We start from the raw sequence: 15,347 nt of genomic DNA on the forward strand, positions 1-15,347 counted from the left end.
TTTAAGAGAGAGAGAGAGAGAGCGCTTTCAGAACAAAACAGTGAGCTTCTGCGCCTTCGGATGATCTGACAAACATCGCTGGCAATTTGATATCTGCGAAGCAGGTGCTTAACTATACATGACTCTAGGCAGGTGTGTAAAGGGAGCCCCAGCCCAGAAGTGGGGGGCAGACTACACCTCTCAAGGGGGGGCAGGATGACACCACTGGGCTAAGCAAAGGGGGGGCACTTTCAGGAGATGACTGTCCTCAGGCGCTAAGAGTTCACCAAGACCCTATGATACAGACGCAGGGACTCTTGCTTCCAGCTTCCTCCACACCTTGTAGGGACCCAAACACATGCAGAAGGCAAAGGGACATTCTGCGCATGTGCAACCTTTGCTGTCCCCTCTACATTTCTGTGATTTTATGAGATTTAATAATGAGGTGCCTTTTAGCACCTCTGGCAGGCTTCTGCATAGAATTTACTTTCTGCTTTCTTCCCATCTCCCCCAGCAAAGTCTGCCCCTTTCCCCTCTCCTCTTGAGCCTGCAAGGAGGGGCCAGGCCACTCTGTGTTTCTACAACACCCGGCGCTTCTCTAAAACCAGCTCCAGGCTGTGAATACGGCCCGCGAAGGCACCGCTTGGCCAGACTGCAGAACTGTACGAAGTTGGACAGACATGCAACTGGTCATTTCTGGGTGGTGGCCAGTCCCTAAGCTGAGGAGATCTCTGCACAGATCACATGTGAAGTCCAAAGCCCAGGGTCCTTTTGAAGAGCAAGCCCGTTTGACCCCTCGGAAGCTTCCACAAGAATTAAATAGTTCCTGCCAGTTTTTAAGCCAGGCGGGGAGGCAGAAACCAGGGAGATGAGCCTCTGGATCAGACGCTCCTCCTGCCATGCAAAGAAAGCTTTGTGGGAGAAGCCTGTCCTGTCCAGAGGCCACGGCCAGCCTGGTCCTCCACATCCCCCTGGGGACCCCCCCTCCCAAAGAGGGCGGCACTCACTGTTGTCCGCAGCAGAACCACTTTGCTGCCTCGGAGGGAAGTCCTCCTGCACGTCGCCTTCACCCGCCACTGAGGCATCCAGTAGAGGAGGAGGAGGAGGAAGCCGCCCGTGCACAGCACCCCCACAGCCACCAGGACCATCTTCCACCGGCAAAACGTGTAGCCATAGATCTTCTGCAGGGAAGAAGGGGAACAAATGAGACCAAGGCAATGGCACAGCTGGCAGCGTGGGCAGAAAGAGCCTCAGGATGCCTCCACTCTGGTCTGCTTGGCTTTCCCTCCCTGTGGCAGGACCAGGGAGGTTCCTGGAGGTCGCTCGCTTCACGGCAGGAGCCCAGGGGCAGCCACCTATCTGTGCCAAGGAGAAAGGGCAACTGCGAAACACACGGACACCGTCTGCTGCAAGAGCTGCAGGTCCTATCAGACTCTTGCTGGCCACTGGAGAGCAGGACAAAGAAGCCACACGTCACCCTGTCCGGCTGCTGACCAAGTGACAGCGGGGAAAACACCCAGGGTGAGAGGAGGGCAGAAAAACAGCCGGGGGGGAAATGTGACCAGGAACATGTCCCTAGTGAGTCCTCTCCAGCCTACGTCTGAGTTCCAAAGCAGAGTTATTGGGGGGCAACTGAGAACATTTTGGAAAAATCTCTTCTGGCAAAAGAAGGGAGTTTGCTTTTGTGCTCGAGTGATGCTGATTCCCCGGGGGGAAAGGCCCTCAAGATTTCTCCACCAGCTGTGTTTCTAAGCGCCCACCTACTCACTCGCAAGCTCCAGCTGGTGCGCTCAACCCCAGAAACCCACAGATGGACAGAGTGTCAGAAGACAGTGAGCTTTCTGCCAAGGGCTGTGACACCAGGCCAGTGAAACACTTCTGTGCATGAGATACATGCAGTAAAGGCACAGGGCGTAACTGCCAGGGGGCTGGATTAGATTACCCTTGGGGTTCCCTTCCAACTCTGCAATTCTGTATTTAAATTCCACATCTCTGGTTTGCTCTCCACCGCCAGAAAATCCAAGGACACTGGAAGCCAGCGAGGAGGCCCTGAGCAGCTTCCAGGCCCCTCCACACAGCAAGAGGCCAAGATGGACGGCAGAACAGAGGGGGCTGCCTTGGCCTGGCTACCTTGAGCCTCAGAAGAGGAGCCCACTTGAAACTTCTGGATCAGGCCCAGCTGAAATGAAACACGCTAGATGACGACGAAAATGAATCTGACCCTCCTCTCTTCAACTTGGGCAGAATTTTACTGTCTGGAAGAGCTGTGGGGGGGGGAGTGGCAGGGAAGGGAGGCAAGCAGGCAGGTACTTGGAGGGCGGCCAGATGCTTCTTTCCACTGTCACACGGCAGAGGAAACGGAAGCAGCGGGAGCCCACAGGAAGATGGAAAGAAATCGGGGCCAGAACTCTGTCCGGAGCAGCTGCAGGGAGGCTCTGTGAGCTCCGACAGCAACAGAGGGGGTGGGAAAGGTGGGGCAGTCCTGACAAAGCAAACCCTCAATACCGACCAGAAGGCGTCCTGGGAATCCCCCTGCCCACTTTCTCCATACCAGGCTTCATTTTATAAACTTGTGCCAGGCCCCCCTTCCTTCTTTCAACACCCCAAAGCCCAACGTGCCATAAGCTTCCTCCTAGAGCGGCTGCTCCAGCCCCTCTCAGCTGCCCTGCTCAAAAGCTCCTCCTGCTCTACAGTTTCCTTTTTGAGGCGCAATGAATGGCACTCCAAGGGGGGCCACACCACAGATGCGCACAACGACATTATGACATTGGCAGCCTGATTTCCGGCCCCTTTCCCTAAAGATCCAGGAGATGGAATCTGCCTTTCCTGCAGCTGCCGCAGCCGGGATTGACATTGCCATCCCTTTCCTGGTCAGCCACACTAAAGACATCATTTCTCACCTGCTCACAGCAACACCACCATGTTACTTATACGCTGCCCATCTGACTGGGTTCCCTCCCTGGCCTTGTCATCGCCTCCCTCCCTGCTTGGCCAGATCCTTCAGATCCCAACACCAAAGTCAGGAGAGGAAAGAGGCAGGGGGAGTACTTCTGTGTGGGCAAAGCTGCTGCGAAGACCCCACACCAGGGGTCAACAACCCTGTGGGATCTGTGGGCACATTTGCAAACCAGGGAAACTGCTATGGGAACAAACACGCACATGCTACAACCTTCTCCCCCCACCAGCCAATAACCCCAGCCGACCCCAAAATCACACACGCCAAAAGCAAGCTAAAGTTGTCTATGGTGAAAAGAGGCTTCTTTCCGTGGAGGGAGGGGCAGGGGGTGGGACCCTGCGGGCGCCATGCCCCAGACCCTCGAGGGAACCAGGAGAAGAAGGAGAAGGAGAAGAGTTTGGACTTGATACCCAGCCTTTCACTCCCCTTGAGGAGTCTCAAAGTGGCTCACAATCTCCTTTCCCTTCCTCCCCACAACATACACTCTATGAGGTGAGTGAGGCTGAGAGACTTCAGAGAAGTGTGACTGGCCCAAGGTCACCCGGCAGCTGCATGTGGAGGAGCGGGGAAGCGAACCCGGGTCACCAGATTACGAGTCCACTGCTCTTAACCACTACACCACAGCTTGGCAGCCAGTCTTCTGTGCAGGGGGCTCCTGGCATCTTCTCAGTCAAGGAAAAAAAGCCCTTCTGTCCTCAGAGGTCCTGGGCTTGCAGACAGAGAAGCCTCACAAGGAGGACTCCAGAGAGCAAGGAAAGGCTCCGCTCCCTGTTTGAAAAGGAAGCAACTAAACCATAAAGCCAATTACCATCTCATCTTCCTCGCCTTTGTTGACCAGCTTTTCCTCATTCTCCATGTTCAGCGTGACGGGATCAGACACCAGTGGACCTGCGCTGAGAAAGAAAGGGAGAAAGAAGCCTTTAGGAAACATATCGCCAAGATTTGGGGAGCCTGCAGCCACTGCCAACACTTTCTCCAAGGACGCCCCCCCCCCCAGACCAAAGGGCGCACACCAAGCACAAGCACAGCTTCCCTAACTTTGCAGACATGAATCATTTCACGACACAGCAATTCAGTTTTACAAGCAAACCAGAGGTTAAACTAACTCCTTTCCAGACCCTGGAGGAGCGCTTGTGTGACACACTGCGGAAAGCTCTGTGCACAAGTCTGCTTAAGTGTCAGCTGCCAACTGCAGCCCCAACCAGAAGGAAAACCATGGCAGGAGAAACGGAGGTTTATAGCTAGATCCCAACAGAACAGATGCAGCAGAATTTGAGAGTGAAACTCCTAAGCAAACCTTGAATTCTGTGTGTTCTTGTAATGCTTTCCTTATGAGCATTTCTTCAAATATTTCTATATCTATATATCTTTATCTGTCTATAGATATATAGATAGATACACCAAGAGGTGAAATATTAGCCAGCGCTGTTTCCAACGAGGCAAAGCAGCTCAAACTCTCCTCCTCTCCACCCACCCAGAGCTGTTACACAAGAGTGGCCAGCATGTTCCTTCTTGACCCACACATGCCTTAACCACCCTGCTAATGAAGCAGAACCCAGACTCTCCACATTTTAATGCCTGAGTTCTTCAGCTGAGGGTTTCACAGGACTTTTCCTGTTTCTTGTCACCGTGGATTCCAGCTCGCCTAGCAAATTCCCCATCAACACCTCAGTTAATCTTTCCACCTGTGGCAAACATTTCCTATAACCTCTTGAATTATTTTCACATCTGTCCATAAACGTTGCATAGCTCTGCATCCCCACTGCATGAGCGATCTTCGCAAGAGCATCCGAAGAGCTCTGGGGTTGGATCAAGCCCGTGGCCCACTTAGGCCCACATCCTGCTCTAACCGTGCGTGAAACCTGCAAGCAGGAGTGAGCACAAGAGTCCTCTGCCCTGACTAGGGAGCCAGAGCACAGCCACCGGGCCTGGAAGCCTCAGCCAGCCTTATCCTCCATGCATTTGCCAAAACTCTTTTCCAGCCCCCTGAGATGGTGGTCCTGGGGGAGTGAATTCCAGAGTTTAACTATGCACCCCCATCACAAACCGGCTAACGCTAAGCAGCACAACGCTTCCAGAAGAGCAGAAAGCTGTTCCCAGGCAGAGGAGAATGAGGAACCTGCAGGCAGGGGCTGCTGTATTTTAATTTCTTGTATAGGGCCTCCTAATCTCAGGTGCTTTATAAATAATAAAGTTATGAAGAACTTGAGACTGCCCTGAGAGACACTCAGCCAAATCCCTGTTCTCACTCCTCCCTCTGGAAACATCTCAAGAGTTCAGCTTGGCTCCACATATACTTGGAGCTGCAAGCGGGGTGGGGGGGGGGGAGACAGAGAGAGTTGCTTTCATACAGTTTTTCCACAACGCATGCTGAATTTCTTTCTATCTTACGAATATATCAGACCAGCCACCATCGGTGCACAGAAATCCCTGGGATGACCACTTTCTGCTACACCACAAAACCAAGCTCAGAATATGTACAAAATGCTGAACAGGCCTAAGGGCACCCATACCTTCATTTTAGGCTACAACTTCCTCTCCTGCGAAAGACAAGAGTTTTCAGAATGAAACCTGGCACAGCGTCCACAAGCTGATCCAAAGGGCAAAAAATGCCTCCATGGGAAATAGCTGACTTCCTGTGCTTACTTACCTATGGCTGAGTGTTTTCAAGTGACCAAGGTGCCGCCCCCTTGAAGGAAGCCTCCAGAGTTTAACTGTTAGCTTCAAAACAGTGCAGAGTTTCTTTGCAGGTGATGTTATAAAAGGGAGGGTGTACTACGCTCTATAGTCAACGTGGGTCTTGCCTTTTGAGAGTGAAGTCATCTTGTCACCAGGCATTTGCACTGGAATCAAAGGGTCACACGGTCCTCTCTCCCCACCAGATGAAATAGCTCTATAAATCTTGCTGACTGCCCTAAATTTATGAAAGGGTTTTTTGCACAGGATGCGTGAGTTGCCGCCCTTTGGGCTCAAACGCCCAGCCAAGGCAAATGTCCCTCTCTTCTTCACTCTGCAAATCAAAGGCTTCAGATGCCTCAAGAATCAAGAGCGACATCAAAGTTTGCAGCCAGCTCAAAGAAGGGCACCAGAATCAACCCATTCCATCCCTGGGTATGTTTGCGCGCCCAGCGATGCCTTCCTGGGCAAACCTCACTGAGAACATCTGCAGGACTCACAGAGCTGGCAGGAGAACATCTCCGCTTCCGTTCCCAAGTTGCCCACAGCTCTTTGAACATCCCCACCCTCAGAAGTTCTTCAAGAGAATGAGAGCAGGGCCTCCAGAGGGGCACAAACTCCCAACCAGACGCCCTCCCTCCCGGCTGCCAAGGGTTCACACCCACCAACTATTCTGCACACGGCCACAGCTCGGCTGCTCCTTTTCCAGCACAGCCGAGGTGAGGCCACGGGACCAAGCAGCAGGGCTAGAAACTCAGATATATAACCTAATCCCCAAATGACCTTAAACCCAGGTTGCTGTCACCACAGTGGAATGATGGAGTTATTATTATTATTCATTTCATTTCAATAGCACTTTCTATTTTAAAGAAGAAATCTCAAAGCGGTTTACAGCACATGAAAACATCAAGCCAAACGGTCCAGAAGACAACCATTCCAAAGCTTTGAGGGAAATTTCTCAGTGACTTTTGGCCTTCCCCAGTTGCCAACCAGGCATCCAGAGACCTCCACCTGGGCGCAGCAAGTGGACCCGCGCCAGTCAGTAGACGTGCCTGGCATCTGGCTCATTTCTAACACTGGCTAGGAGAAAGAGGAGGAAAGACTGTTGGAGCAAAGGGGCATCGTGAGCCCAAGAGGAGCCCGCATCTCTCACGGATGCCAGCCGCTCCAGGAGAGCAACAGCCACTGGCGCTGCAACCACACAAATGACAGGTAGCAGCAGCAGCAGCAGCACTCCTGGCCTCACTCTGCACCCTGCGGAGGTCACCCATAAAGCCAGCCAGAGAGCAGCAGCTTCACTGCATGGAGGACGGAGAATTCCCCAAGCAGCCTTCACCCGCCTGGTGCCCCCAGCCAGAGGTGCATGGGCTGCAGTTCCATCAGCCCCAGCCAGCACAGCTGTTTGCAAAGGCTGACAAGAGCATTAACGGAACAGGGAATGAAGAATATGAGTTCCCCTGACCCCTTAAAAGGGGAGAACCGGAAAAGGAAAGACAAAGTGCTTAAGAACAGACAGAGGCTCCCACCTCAGGCCACACGAGGCCAACAATGTCCTCCTCCGGCATAAGTGGCAATTGAGCCTTATGAATCTAGAATGGCAAGAGGCGCCAGCGGGTGGAGGAGAACCCCAAGGTTTGCAGAAGGACAAAAGGTATTTTTAAGAATGCCCCCAAAGCGGCCCAAGAAGGATGAACCACAGATTTCTGGCTGACTGTCAGATGGGAATGGAATGAAGGAGGGCGCAGTTCACTGGCTGGCACAGGGAAGAGGGGAATTCCATGAGGCAGGGTCTTGTTGCCAGCCCTGCTTTGTCCCGTAACGCAGAATGCCATTTCCCCAGATCCACTCAAAGGTAAGAGAACCACAAGCTCCCAGCAGAAGACAAGTCAGAAAGCAACGAGGAAGTTAAAAATCATCATCATCATCACCATCTGGTAGAGAAAGGAGAGAAAATACTTGGAAATTAATAATACTTCAATCCCCTCCTGAAATAACGTTACACTTGCCTCATAAGCAACAGGGCTTCACTGCTGAGTATTCTTAAATTGTGCACCAACTTTTGAAATTGTGAACTTGAAAGGCTGAAGGGGAGAAATGAAAACGAAGTTTCCCTGTAAGCTTGAGCTCTGGAAGAAAACAGTCCACTCCCAAAACCGAAGACAATCCCACCACCTCTTGGACCTCAGAAACCCAGGAGCCGCTGTTGGCCAACAGCCAGGCCCTTTGCACAACAAGGTGGGAGAAACCTCACGAGACCTTCAGGGTGAAGCAAGAGCACATGGCCACCCCCTTCCCGGCAGCCCCCGAGTTTGCTGGTACGCTTCCCGCTGCTTCCAGGTCTAGAAGACACAACACACACCTGTCTGCCTCTCTTGCCTCCAGCAGGGCCCTCCCTCTCTTGGGCAGCATCCGGACAGCACCTGCCAGGGAGAAGATGGGCCAGAGGCAGGCAGGCGGCACCTCGCTGGACCAGCAGCCAGAGGAGACAGGACTGGCCTCACTGGAGCTGCAGCTGCTTTTATCAGTGGGGCTTGCGTGAAGCCCTTCTTAACAGCCAGCCCCTATCTACAAGGGAAGCCCCGCCAATGAACTATTTTGTCTCAACCCTTAAATAAGAAAGCATCCAGAGGGCAGCTTTGGCTGCTTTATCAAGAGCGCTTTTGGCACCCCTCGCCCCGGAGGGTTGTTTGGAAAAAGGAAAACATCCCCCACAACAATTGCAAGGCGGTCTGGGGCTGGGGTGGAGGACGTGTCTGCGGCCCCCAGACGGACGGCGCAGCCCCCTCTATTCAAAGTGCCCTAACGGCCCGTGAGGGGCCAAGCCCCCGGCCCCGGCACAAGGCACATTCGCCCCGATGTTATCTCCATCGCCAAAAGCATTGAGGATATTATGCAGCCGACCAAACCCTTCCTCGCTCACACAATGGGCAGCTTTGTGCTCGGAACCGGAGTAAACACACAATGCAAGACACAAAAATGGTGAAACGGGCGCCAGCACTTCGCAGATGAAGTCAGCCCGACTGTCCGTTATCATTTGCTCTGTGGAATAAATATGAAGCCCTGCACGGTCAGTGCTGGAGAACCAACCCTCCTGGAAGAGGCCAAGAGTCAACGGTGGCAAGGAACTTGAACCGAGGGCCTGGACTCGTGACTTTCAGGAGAAAGAAGAGAGCCACGAGGATTCCAGGGTCTCCATTTGCAATATCTCTAGAATTTGCAATCTTTCTAGACCTCACTGTTACGGGGAGTCACATAAACAGGGACGTGATACAAGCACATTAAGAAAGAAGAGTCTGGCGAGGGGGCCAGACGCAAGGAGGCCCAACTGGTCCAGCGCTGCATCTCCCACCACAACCAGCCAGAAGCCAAGGCCACAGCAAGGACACACATCCGAACAACAGCTCCATCCTGTTCACACTCCCCAGAAAAGCGGCTCTGGCGCAGGGGGTCAGGTGGAGTCGTCATAACTGGCAGTCATGGATAGCCTCCTCCTCCTCCTTCATGAACTTGTCTAAACTTCTGCGAAAGCCGCTTTCAAGTTAGTGTACATCATCACACTTCTTGGTAGTTCAGCTACGTCCTGTATTTATTTACTTAAAACATTTCTAAATGGCTTAGTATCTCTAAGAAGTATACAGCGTAAAAGTAGGAAACATCACCAATAAAACAAAAAAAGACAAAACCAGTAAAGAGGTTGTGCAAAAGCACACAGAAACAGGAATTCAGGGAATTCCTACAGATTAAAACAGGGCCTGGGGGGAAACAGCTGTCTCTACAAGGCACTTGAAGGGGAAGAGGAAGGAAAATGGGCAATAGCACAAAATGCCTGTTTTGGAGTCATCACTCTGTGACCTTTCGTGGGGTGCAGTACTGCAAGCAGACTCTCCCCAGGTGATCTAAGTGATCTTGCAGGTCCTGTGCATGAATGAGTCCCGTTCTTTTGAATCTCCCCACATTCAGCTTCACTGAATGACACACCAAGTGGGTTATTATAACACAAGAAGCACACTTCTCCCCCACACACAAACCCAATTTTTACACCTGTCCTCCCCAGCTCACCACTAGCCTGAACCACCACCTTCTCCAGTTCCTCAGACTCCCTTCCTGCAAAAGCAAGTTCACAACTGGGAGCTGCCCTTTATCTTCTGCTGTGAAGACAGACGCAGCTTTCCACAATCTCCTTATCCTCCTTGAGCAGCCACTGGCTCCCTGGTCAGATCCCTTTCAGGTGGTCAACTCCATCGCCTGGTCAAGAGGAGGAAAGAGCATCAAGAGTCCAGCCCGGATTAACTCCATAAGCACTTTTTCTGCTACTGCAGTCAGCCAGCCAACAACTAGAACCGTTTGGGGATGAGTTGAAATATGGCCTGGATCTTCGGTTCTGCTTTTCAACAGCTAGTTTGGCTCCAAGCTCCCTGAACACCACTACAAGTTTCATCCGTGTGCAAGTCATGCTCCAACGCAGCAATGCTCCGCTCACAGAAGTGACGTGGTGCCACCAAGGGAGATGGCCTTTCTGAAACACCCCATGGGGCTTGCTGCAGGATGCCACCCCCCTCTACCCGGCTGGTGCCTCTCTCCTCCTCCTCCCTCGTTCTGCTATGCTAGCTGTTGGCCCAAAAGGCTTTGTCCATCTCGCTGTGTAATAACTGATATTATTCTTCCTGTGGTTCTTCTCCAAAAAGAACGCTCCAGGAGGAACCAACAGCTCCACCTCCACCCAGAGTGCTGGAAGGCACGGGGACAAACCCCCTGGGAAGACGCATGGCCATCTGAGCAGGCACCTGCCCAGGTCGTCAGGAGGCCTCGTGATGCTGAGAGTGCAGGAACGAGGGGAAAGGGTGGTGGACCTTTCCAGTTTAAGCAGATCACCCAACTGGTGCCTCCAGGTGCTGCTATTCGGGATTTCTGCTTTGCCTGAAATGTCAAATATTGTTCCTGTACAGTATATACAAAGAGACTACTGAATTTCCACCCAAGCACGTCTCTGAAAAGTTACTATTTGTACCTGCGAACAAAGATTAATTCCAGTGCCCTTTGAAGAGGCTCCTGTGGACAGAAGGTGCAAAGGAGCTCATGCCTGGGGCAAGTGACCTCCCAGCGCCTGGGGCTCCTCCAGCTGGAGTCTAGCTAGCCAAATTGGAGGTGCTGCTGCTGCCGCTCCCAGCCTGGGCTTCCAGCCCCCATCCCACCCCCGTCCAACTTTATACTCCCCGACTCTCTGCCTGGCCTTGGTACAGACAAGCCCCCCACCCTCCTCCCAAGAAACTACTTCTGCTGCTAGACAGTTGCTGAACAGCAAACAAAGCTTCACACTTTACTCCACTAACAAACCTGGTACAATAAGCATGACATCACTGCTCAGTGAATACCTGGAAATCTTGCAAGCATACCAGATCGGTTCAACAAAGCCCTCCTCTCAATGCCCATTTTATCACTTCCCATCTTGGGCTTTCTGGTATAATGCGGGCTTTTGTTTCAGAGTTTAGGCTTAAGGAAGACCATTGTATCTAGCAAGCACCAAACCAAAATGGTATTTACATTCGTAAAAAGTGGATTCTTTACATAAATATATGTTCTGTTGCGAAAAGCATGCCGCATTTGGTGGTTGACCGAGCTGGATTTGAAAGCAAAGATTGTGACAATCCCAGGAACTGCTGGTGCCTAGATCTGTGATTCTTGGTCACGCGTTACGGCTGCAGTCCAGCAGACACTTGGGAGCAAGTCCTCGTTGGACTTGGCAGGGCTCACTTCTAACTCACTTCTGACGGGCACACCAAGAAAAAAACCACAGAGATTTTTGACTGGACCTTTTTCTGCACAATGACACACCCAAGGATGGAATTGCTCATGTGCGAAGGAGACCCTCTTTGCTTACCGCTGAAGGGTTGACTCGACAGCCCCAGCAGGCCCCCAAAACCTAACAGGGTGTCCTCACCATGTTTTCCCACGCAAATTATAACTACAGCATAATGCCCCTTTCTACTTACACTCCAGGGAGCCACAGAAATGTCCTCTGCACCATCTGCTAGCCACATGTGACCAACAGGCACACCAGCGCTTGCCTTGCTGACCTGTGCAACAGCCGCCTTGCTGGACGGACCCAGGAGGCCCATCCTGCCCCAGATCCAACTCCAGCAAGCAGATGCGCTCGGAAGCTCTTATGCAGGTGTGTTGCCACATCCTCTTCACCCACAACGATGTCTGGCAGGCATCATACGCACGGCGTACACTAGGCCAGACATCCCTCCTCTTCCATGAATCTGTCTGGTCCTTTTTAAAAAGAAAGCTGCTTGTGGTCCAGCACTGTGAATGCTCTGCAGGAAGGCAACCCAAACTTTTGCACTCAGCCCGCACTTTAAAGGTAAAGGTACCCCCTGACCGTTAGGTCCAGTCGCGGACAACTCTGGGGTTGCAGCACTCATCTCGCTCTATAGGCCGAGGGAGCCGGCATTTGTCCGCAGACAGCCTCCGGGTCACGTGGCCAGCATGACTAAGTCGCTTCTGGTGAACCAGAGCAGCGCACGGAAATGCCGTTTACCTTCCCGCTGGAGCGGTACCTATTTATCTACTTGCACTTTGACATGCTTTCGAACTGCAAGGTGGGCAGTAGCAGGGACTGAGCAATGGGAGCTCACCCCGTCGAGGGGATTCGAACCGCCAACCTTCTGATCGGCAAGTCCTAGGCTCTGTGGTTTAGACCACAGCGCCACCCGCGTCCCTCAGCCCGCACTTTACCCCTGGTTATTCCTAGGCAGGTTCAACTCAAGGCCAAGCAGCACTTAGCACTTGTGAGTCACCGAAATCCAGTAAACTTTGATCGGCTTCAGAAGTTATTTAATAACTTGACCCCCACCCTGAGAACTAGCAGGTCTTTTAGCAACAGGGGGAAGTTCTCACAGAGCCTAATGGAATGTCCCTGCTCCCAGTATGTCATCACTCCCTCTGCATTTTGCCATTCCTTGTAAATTTAACTCCCATAATGAGGAAAATCTCCAGGGAGTTTGGCAAGGATCTGCAAGCTCCCAGTAGAGCCCGTTGGACAGGATCCCAGCGGCCGCCCCTAACAAGCACCTCTAATTGCTGCAAGTGCATTTTGGCAGAAAGCAAGCGAAAAGGAAAGCCCTGCGCCATCGTGCATGCGCAAAGAAGGCTGGTGGGAGGGTGGGAGCCAAGGGAGGGACGCTTCTCTTGTGGGGGACTCACGAACCCACCTAGGCCAGCCGTGTGCTCAGGAACACAATCCCCAAGATCCTGAAGCCTCTCTCCCCCAGCCTCTGAAAGGGTTAAGGAAGAGATTCCAAAGCCTCTCTGAGCAGCTTTTTCCACAGCGGCTGCTTGGAGGGCTGGTGCTGATTATTCTGGCGCTGAGACAACCACCCAAGGCGTACATGCAAAGCTGCGAGGAATCTTGGTAGTCTATCCAAACTGCACCTCCATTGACTGAAACGTTTTATATATGTACAAAATCATTTATGCTGCCACCTTTTTGGACAGGGCCTGCCAGAGGCAGCTCACGGTGTCATAAAGAGCAAAATAAACACACCATACTTCTGAAATCTCTTGCAAATCAGCACAGGCAGATGCACTGACAATCTAGCTCAGTACTGCCTACACTGACTGGTAGCAGCTCTCCAGGATTTCAGCCAGGGAGTCTTTTCCCAGCCCTGCCTGGGGATGCTGCCACTGGGGCCTGAACACTGGACCTTTCGTGTGCAAGGCGGGGGCCCTTCCCCTCTGCGACCCACTGCAAACACTCTGCAAATAAAGCAGCTCAAACACGCGTTGACCAAGACCACAGATCCTGGTCAAGGTTCTTGCGCAGCCTGGCTACAGAATCCTTTGGGGCGAGAGGCTGGCCATGGGTACCCTTGGCTCTTGTGGGTGGTGGGAGCAGACAGCACCTCCCTAAGGGAAGGGCCACTTCCTGAAACCACAGGAAGGATCCTAGTAAGACCCCCTCCTGCAGTGGGGGGAAACAGAATTGCTCCAAATGGACCTCTGTGAATTCCGGTTTTCTGGTGCCAAACAGGCCGCTTTAGGTCAAGGTGATCAAGCCTGTTGTGGCAGCCCAGGCACAAGTGTTCCTGGATGAAACAGAGTATTTGATGCCCACCTTGGTTCTGGAAGTGCCCTCTTCATTAGCGGTGCCAACCTCTGGTGGCACCCGGGTTGTGGAAGACCCTCTTTGGGGAGACCTGCTAGGTTCCTCAGCTGCCCATCTAAACACAAGGAGAGAAGGAAACAGCCTTCTTTCTATATTGGTCCGGCTACCTCTGGGATGCCTGGACTTTCAGCTGGGGGTCTCCTCACGCTATACCGGGGAGCCTGGCGCCCTTCACACCTTGAGCAGGGAGGAGCTCTGCCACTGAGCTACTGCCCTTCCCCCTGAAGCCAAGGGGGGAGAGAAAGATGTCACTCAGAGGTGTGGCTGGATTCCCAACTCCCAGCCTGGGTGGTCAATGGCTAAGGATGATGGGAGCTGCCCTCTGGCCATGTCTGAAGGGCCACCACAATTCCCCCCTCCATGCAGGCCCTTCATGGGGACCAGCAGCGACAACTCTGGGCTCTCTACCCAGGTATTTTTAGCCACTGGTGCTCCCACATCTTACCATCATGCAGTTTAACTGCAATTTCATTGTGCACACTCTGCATACGAAGATCTCTGAGTTCCCAACACGGCAAGATCTAGAGAAAGCAGGAGATCTGTGCCAGCTAAGTTGTGCAATGTTGTATATCCTTCCGTGCCCAGGGGGCAAACACACTAGGGCAGGGCGAACTCGCCAAACCCCACAAAAGGTCTCGGCAAACATCCCCTCAAAAATCCTCTGTGCAGGAGAAACTCTCCGACGGTGCCCCTCCCGGGTTCTCCATCTATCTATCTGTCTGTCTATCTATTAATTCATTTTCCTGCCACCTGCGCAATCGACTAAGAATGTGAGTACAGGAGATGAGGCCAGGTATTTGGAACACGCAGCCATCTTCCGGTCTGGCCTCGGGCTAGATTTCCTCGCCTGCTCGGGCACGTGGGGCAACGGGAAACGCGGCCGAGAGCCAAGCGGGGAGCCGAGGCGGAGAGCCCGAGGGGCGCCTGTCCAAGCCGCTTCCCCCCGAGGCCGCGGCCCCTTCCCCGCCGCCTCCTCCTCCTTCGAAAGGCAGCGGTCGAGGAGGCGAAGGTCGAGGGAAGGAAGCGGCGGCGTCCGAACTCAGGTCCCCGAGCGGGGCCACGCGCGAGACAGGCGCCCCGGGAGGGAAGCCCCGGCCAGGACCCCCGCCCGGCCCTCCCCGCCCCGCGACACCCACCTGCGGCCTCCACGTGTCAGCCGCTTCCCACGCGACGCCCGCCGCCGGCCGGGTCCTCTCTGCGCAGGCGCCGCCGCCGCCGCCTCCCTGCCGGGCCTCCTCCGCCTCCGCCTCTCCTGGCTCCCCTTCGGCGACGGAGGGAGGGACCGGCGGGGGGGGGCTCGCCTCAGCTCTCCGCCTGCGCCCCCGGCCGCCGGAAGCGCCTCAGCCCCGCCGCGCCGGATGCGACGTCGCCCGGCCCCGCCCACTTCCGCTCGCCGGCCGGCGGCGGGGAGGAGCGAGGCGCGCGGCCCCCTCGCTGTTGCCCGGCAACGCCCACGCCCGCCCCGCCCCGGAATGGCGGAGCCGGAAGGAGCCCGGGGGGCAGCCAGTCGGACCGCGCAAGGGAGTCGGCGGCGACTGGGCTGGACTGACGGGGGTATTTTACATATAT

The 15,347-nt window shown here is 53.8% G+C and overlaps 1 protein-coding gene across 2 annotated transcripts in view; it reads right to left on the minus strand.

Annotated features, from left to right (window-relative positions):
• Positions 1 to 15,081, minus strand: part of ATP13A3 (ATPase 13A3) — a 54,361-nt gene extending 39,280 nt beyond the window's left edge. For both annotated transcript variants that reach the window (XM_053390887.1, XM_053390886.1), the window contains exons 1-3: positions 14,911 to 15,081; positions 3,744 to 3,828; positions 987 to 1,160 (exon numbers count right to left, since the gene is read on the minus strand). In XM_053390887.1, the coding sequence (XP_053246862.1) occupies positions 987 to 1,160; positions 3,744 to 3,791 (222 nt within the window). In that variant the 5' untranslated portion in view covers positions 3,792 to 3,828; positions 14,911 to 15,081. The remainder of the gene's footprint in view (positions 1 to 986; positions 1,161 to 3,743; positions 3,829 to 14,910) is intronic.
• Positions 15,082 to 15,347: the final 266 nt, after the last annotated feature.

The sequence above is a fragment of the Podarcis raffonei genome, chromosome 5, assembly GCF_027172205.1.
Source record: "Podarcis raffonei isolate rPodRaf1 chromosome 5, rPodRaf1.pri, whole genome shotgun sequence".
In the NCBI taxonomy this organism is placed as follows: Eukaryota; Metazoa; Chordata; class Lepidosauria; order Squamata; family Lacertidae; genus Podarcis; species Podarcis raffonei.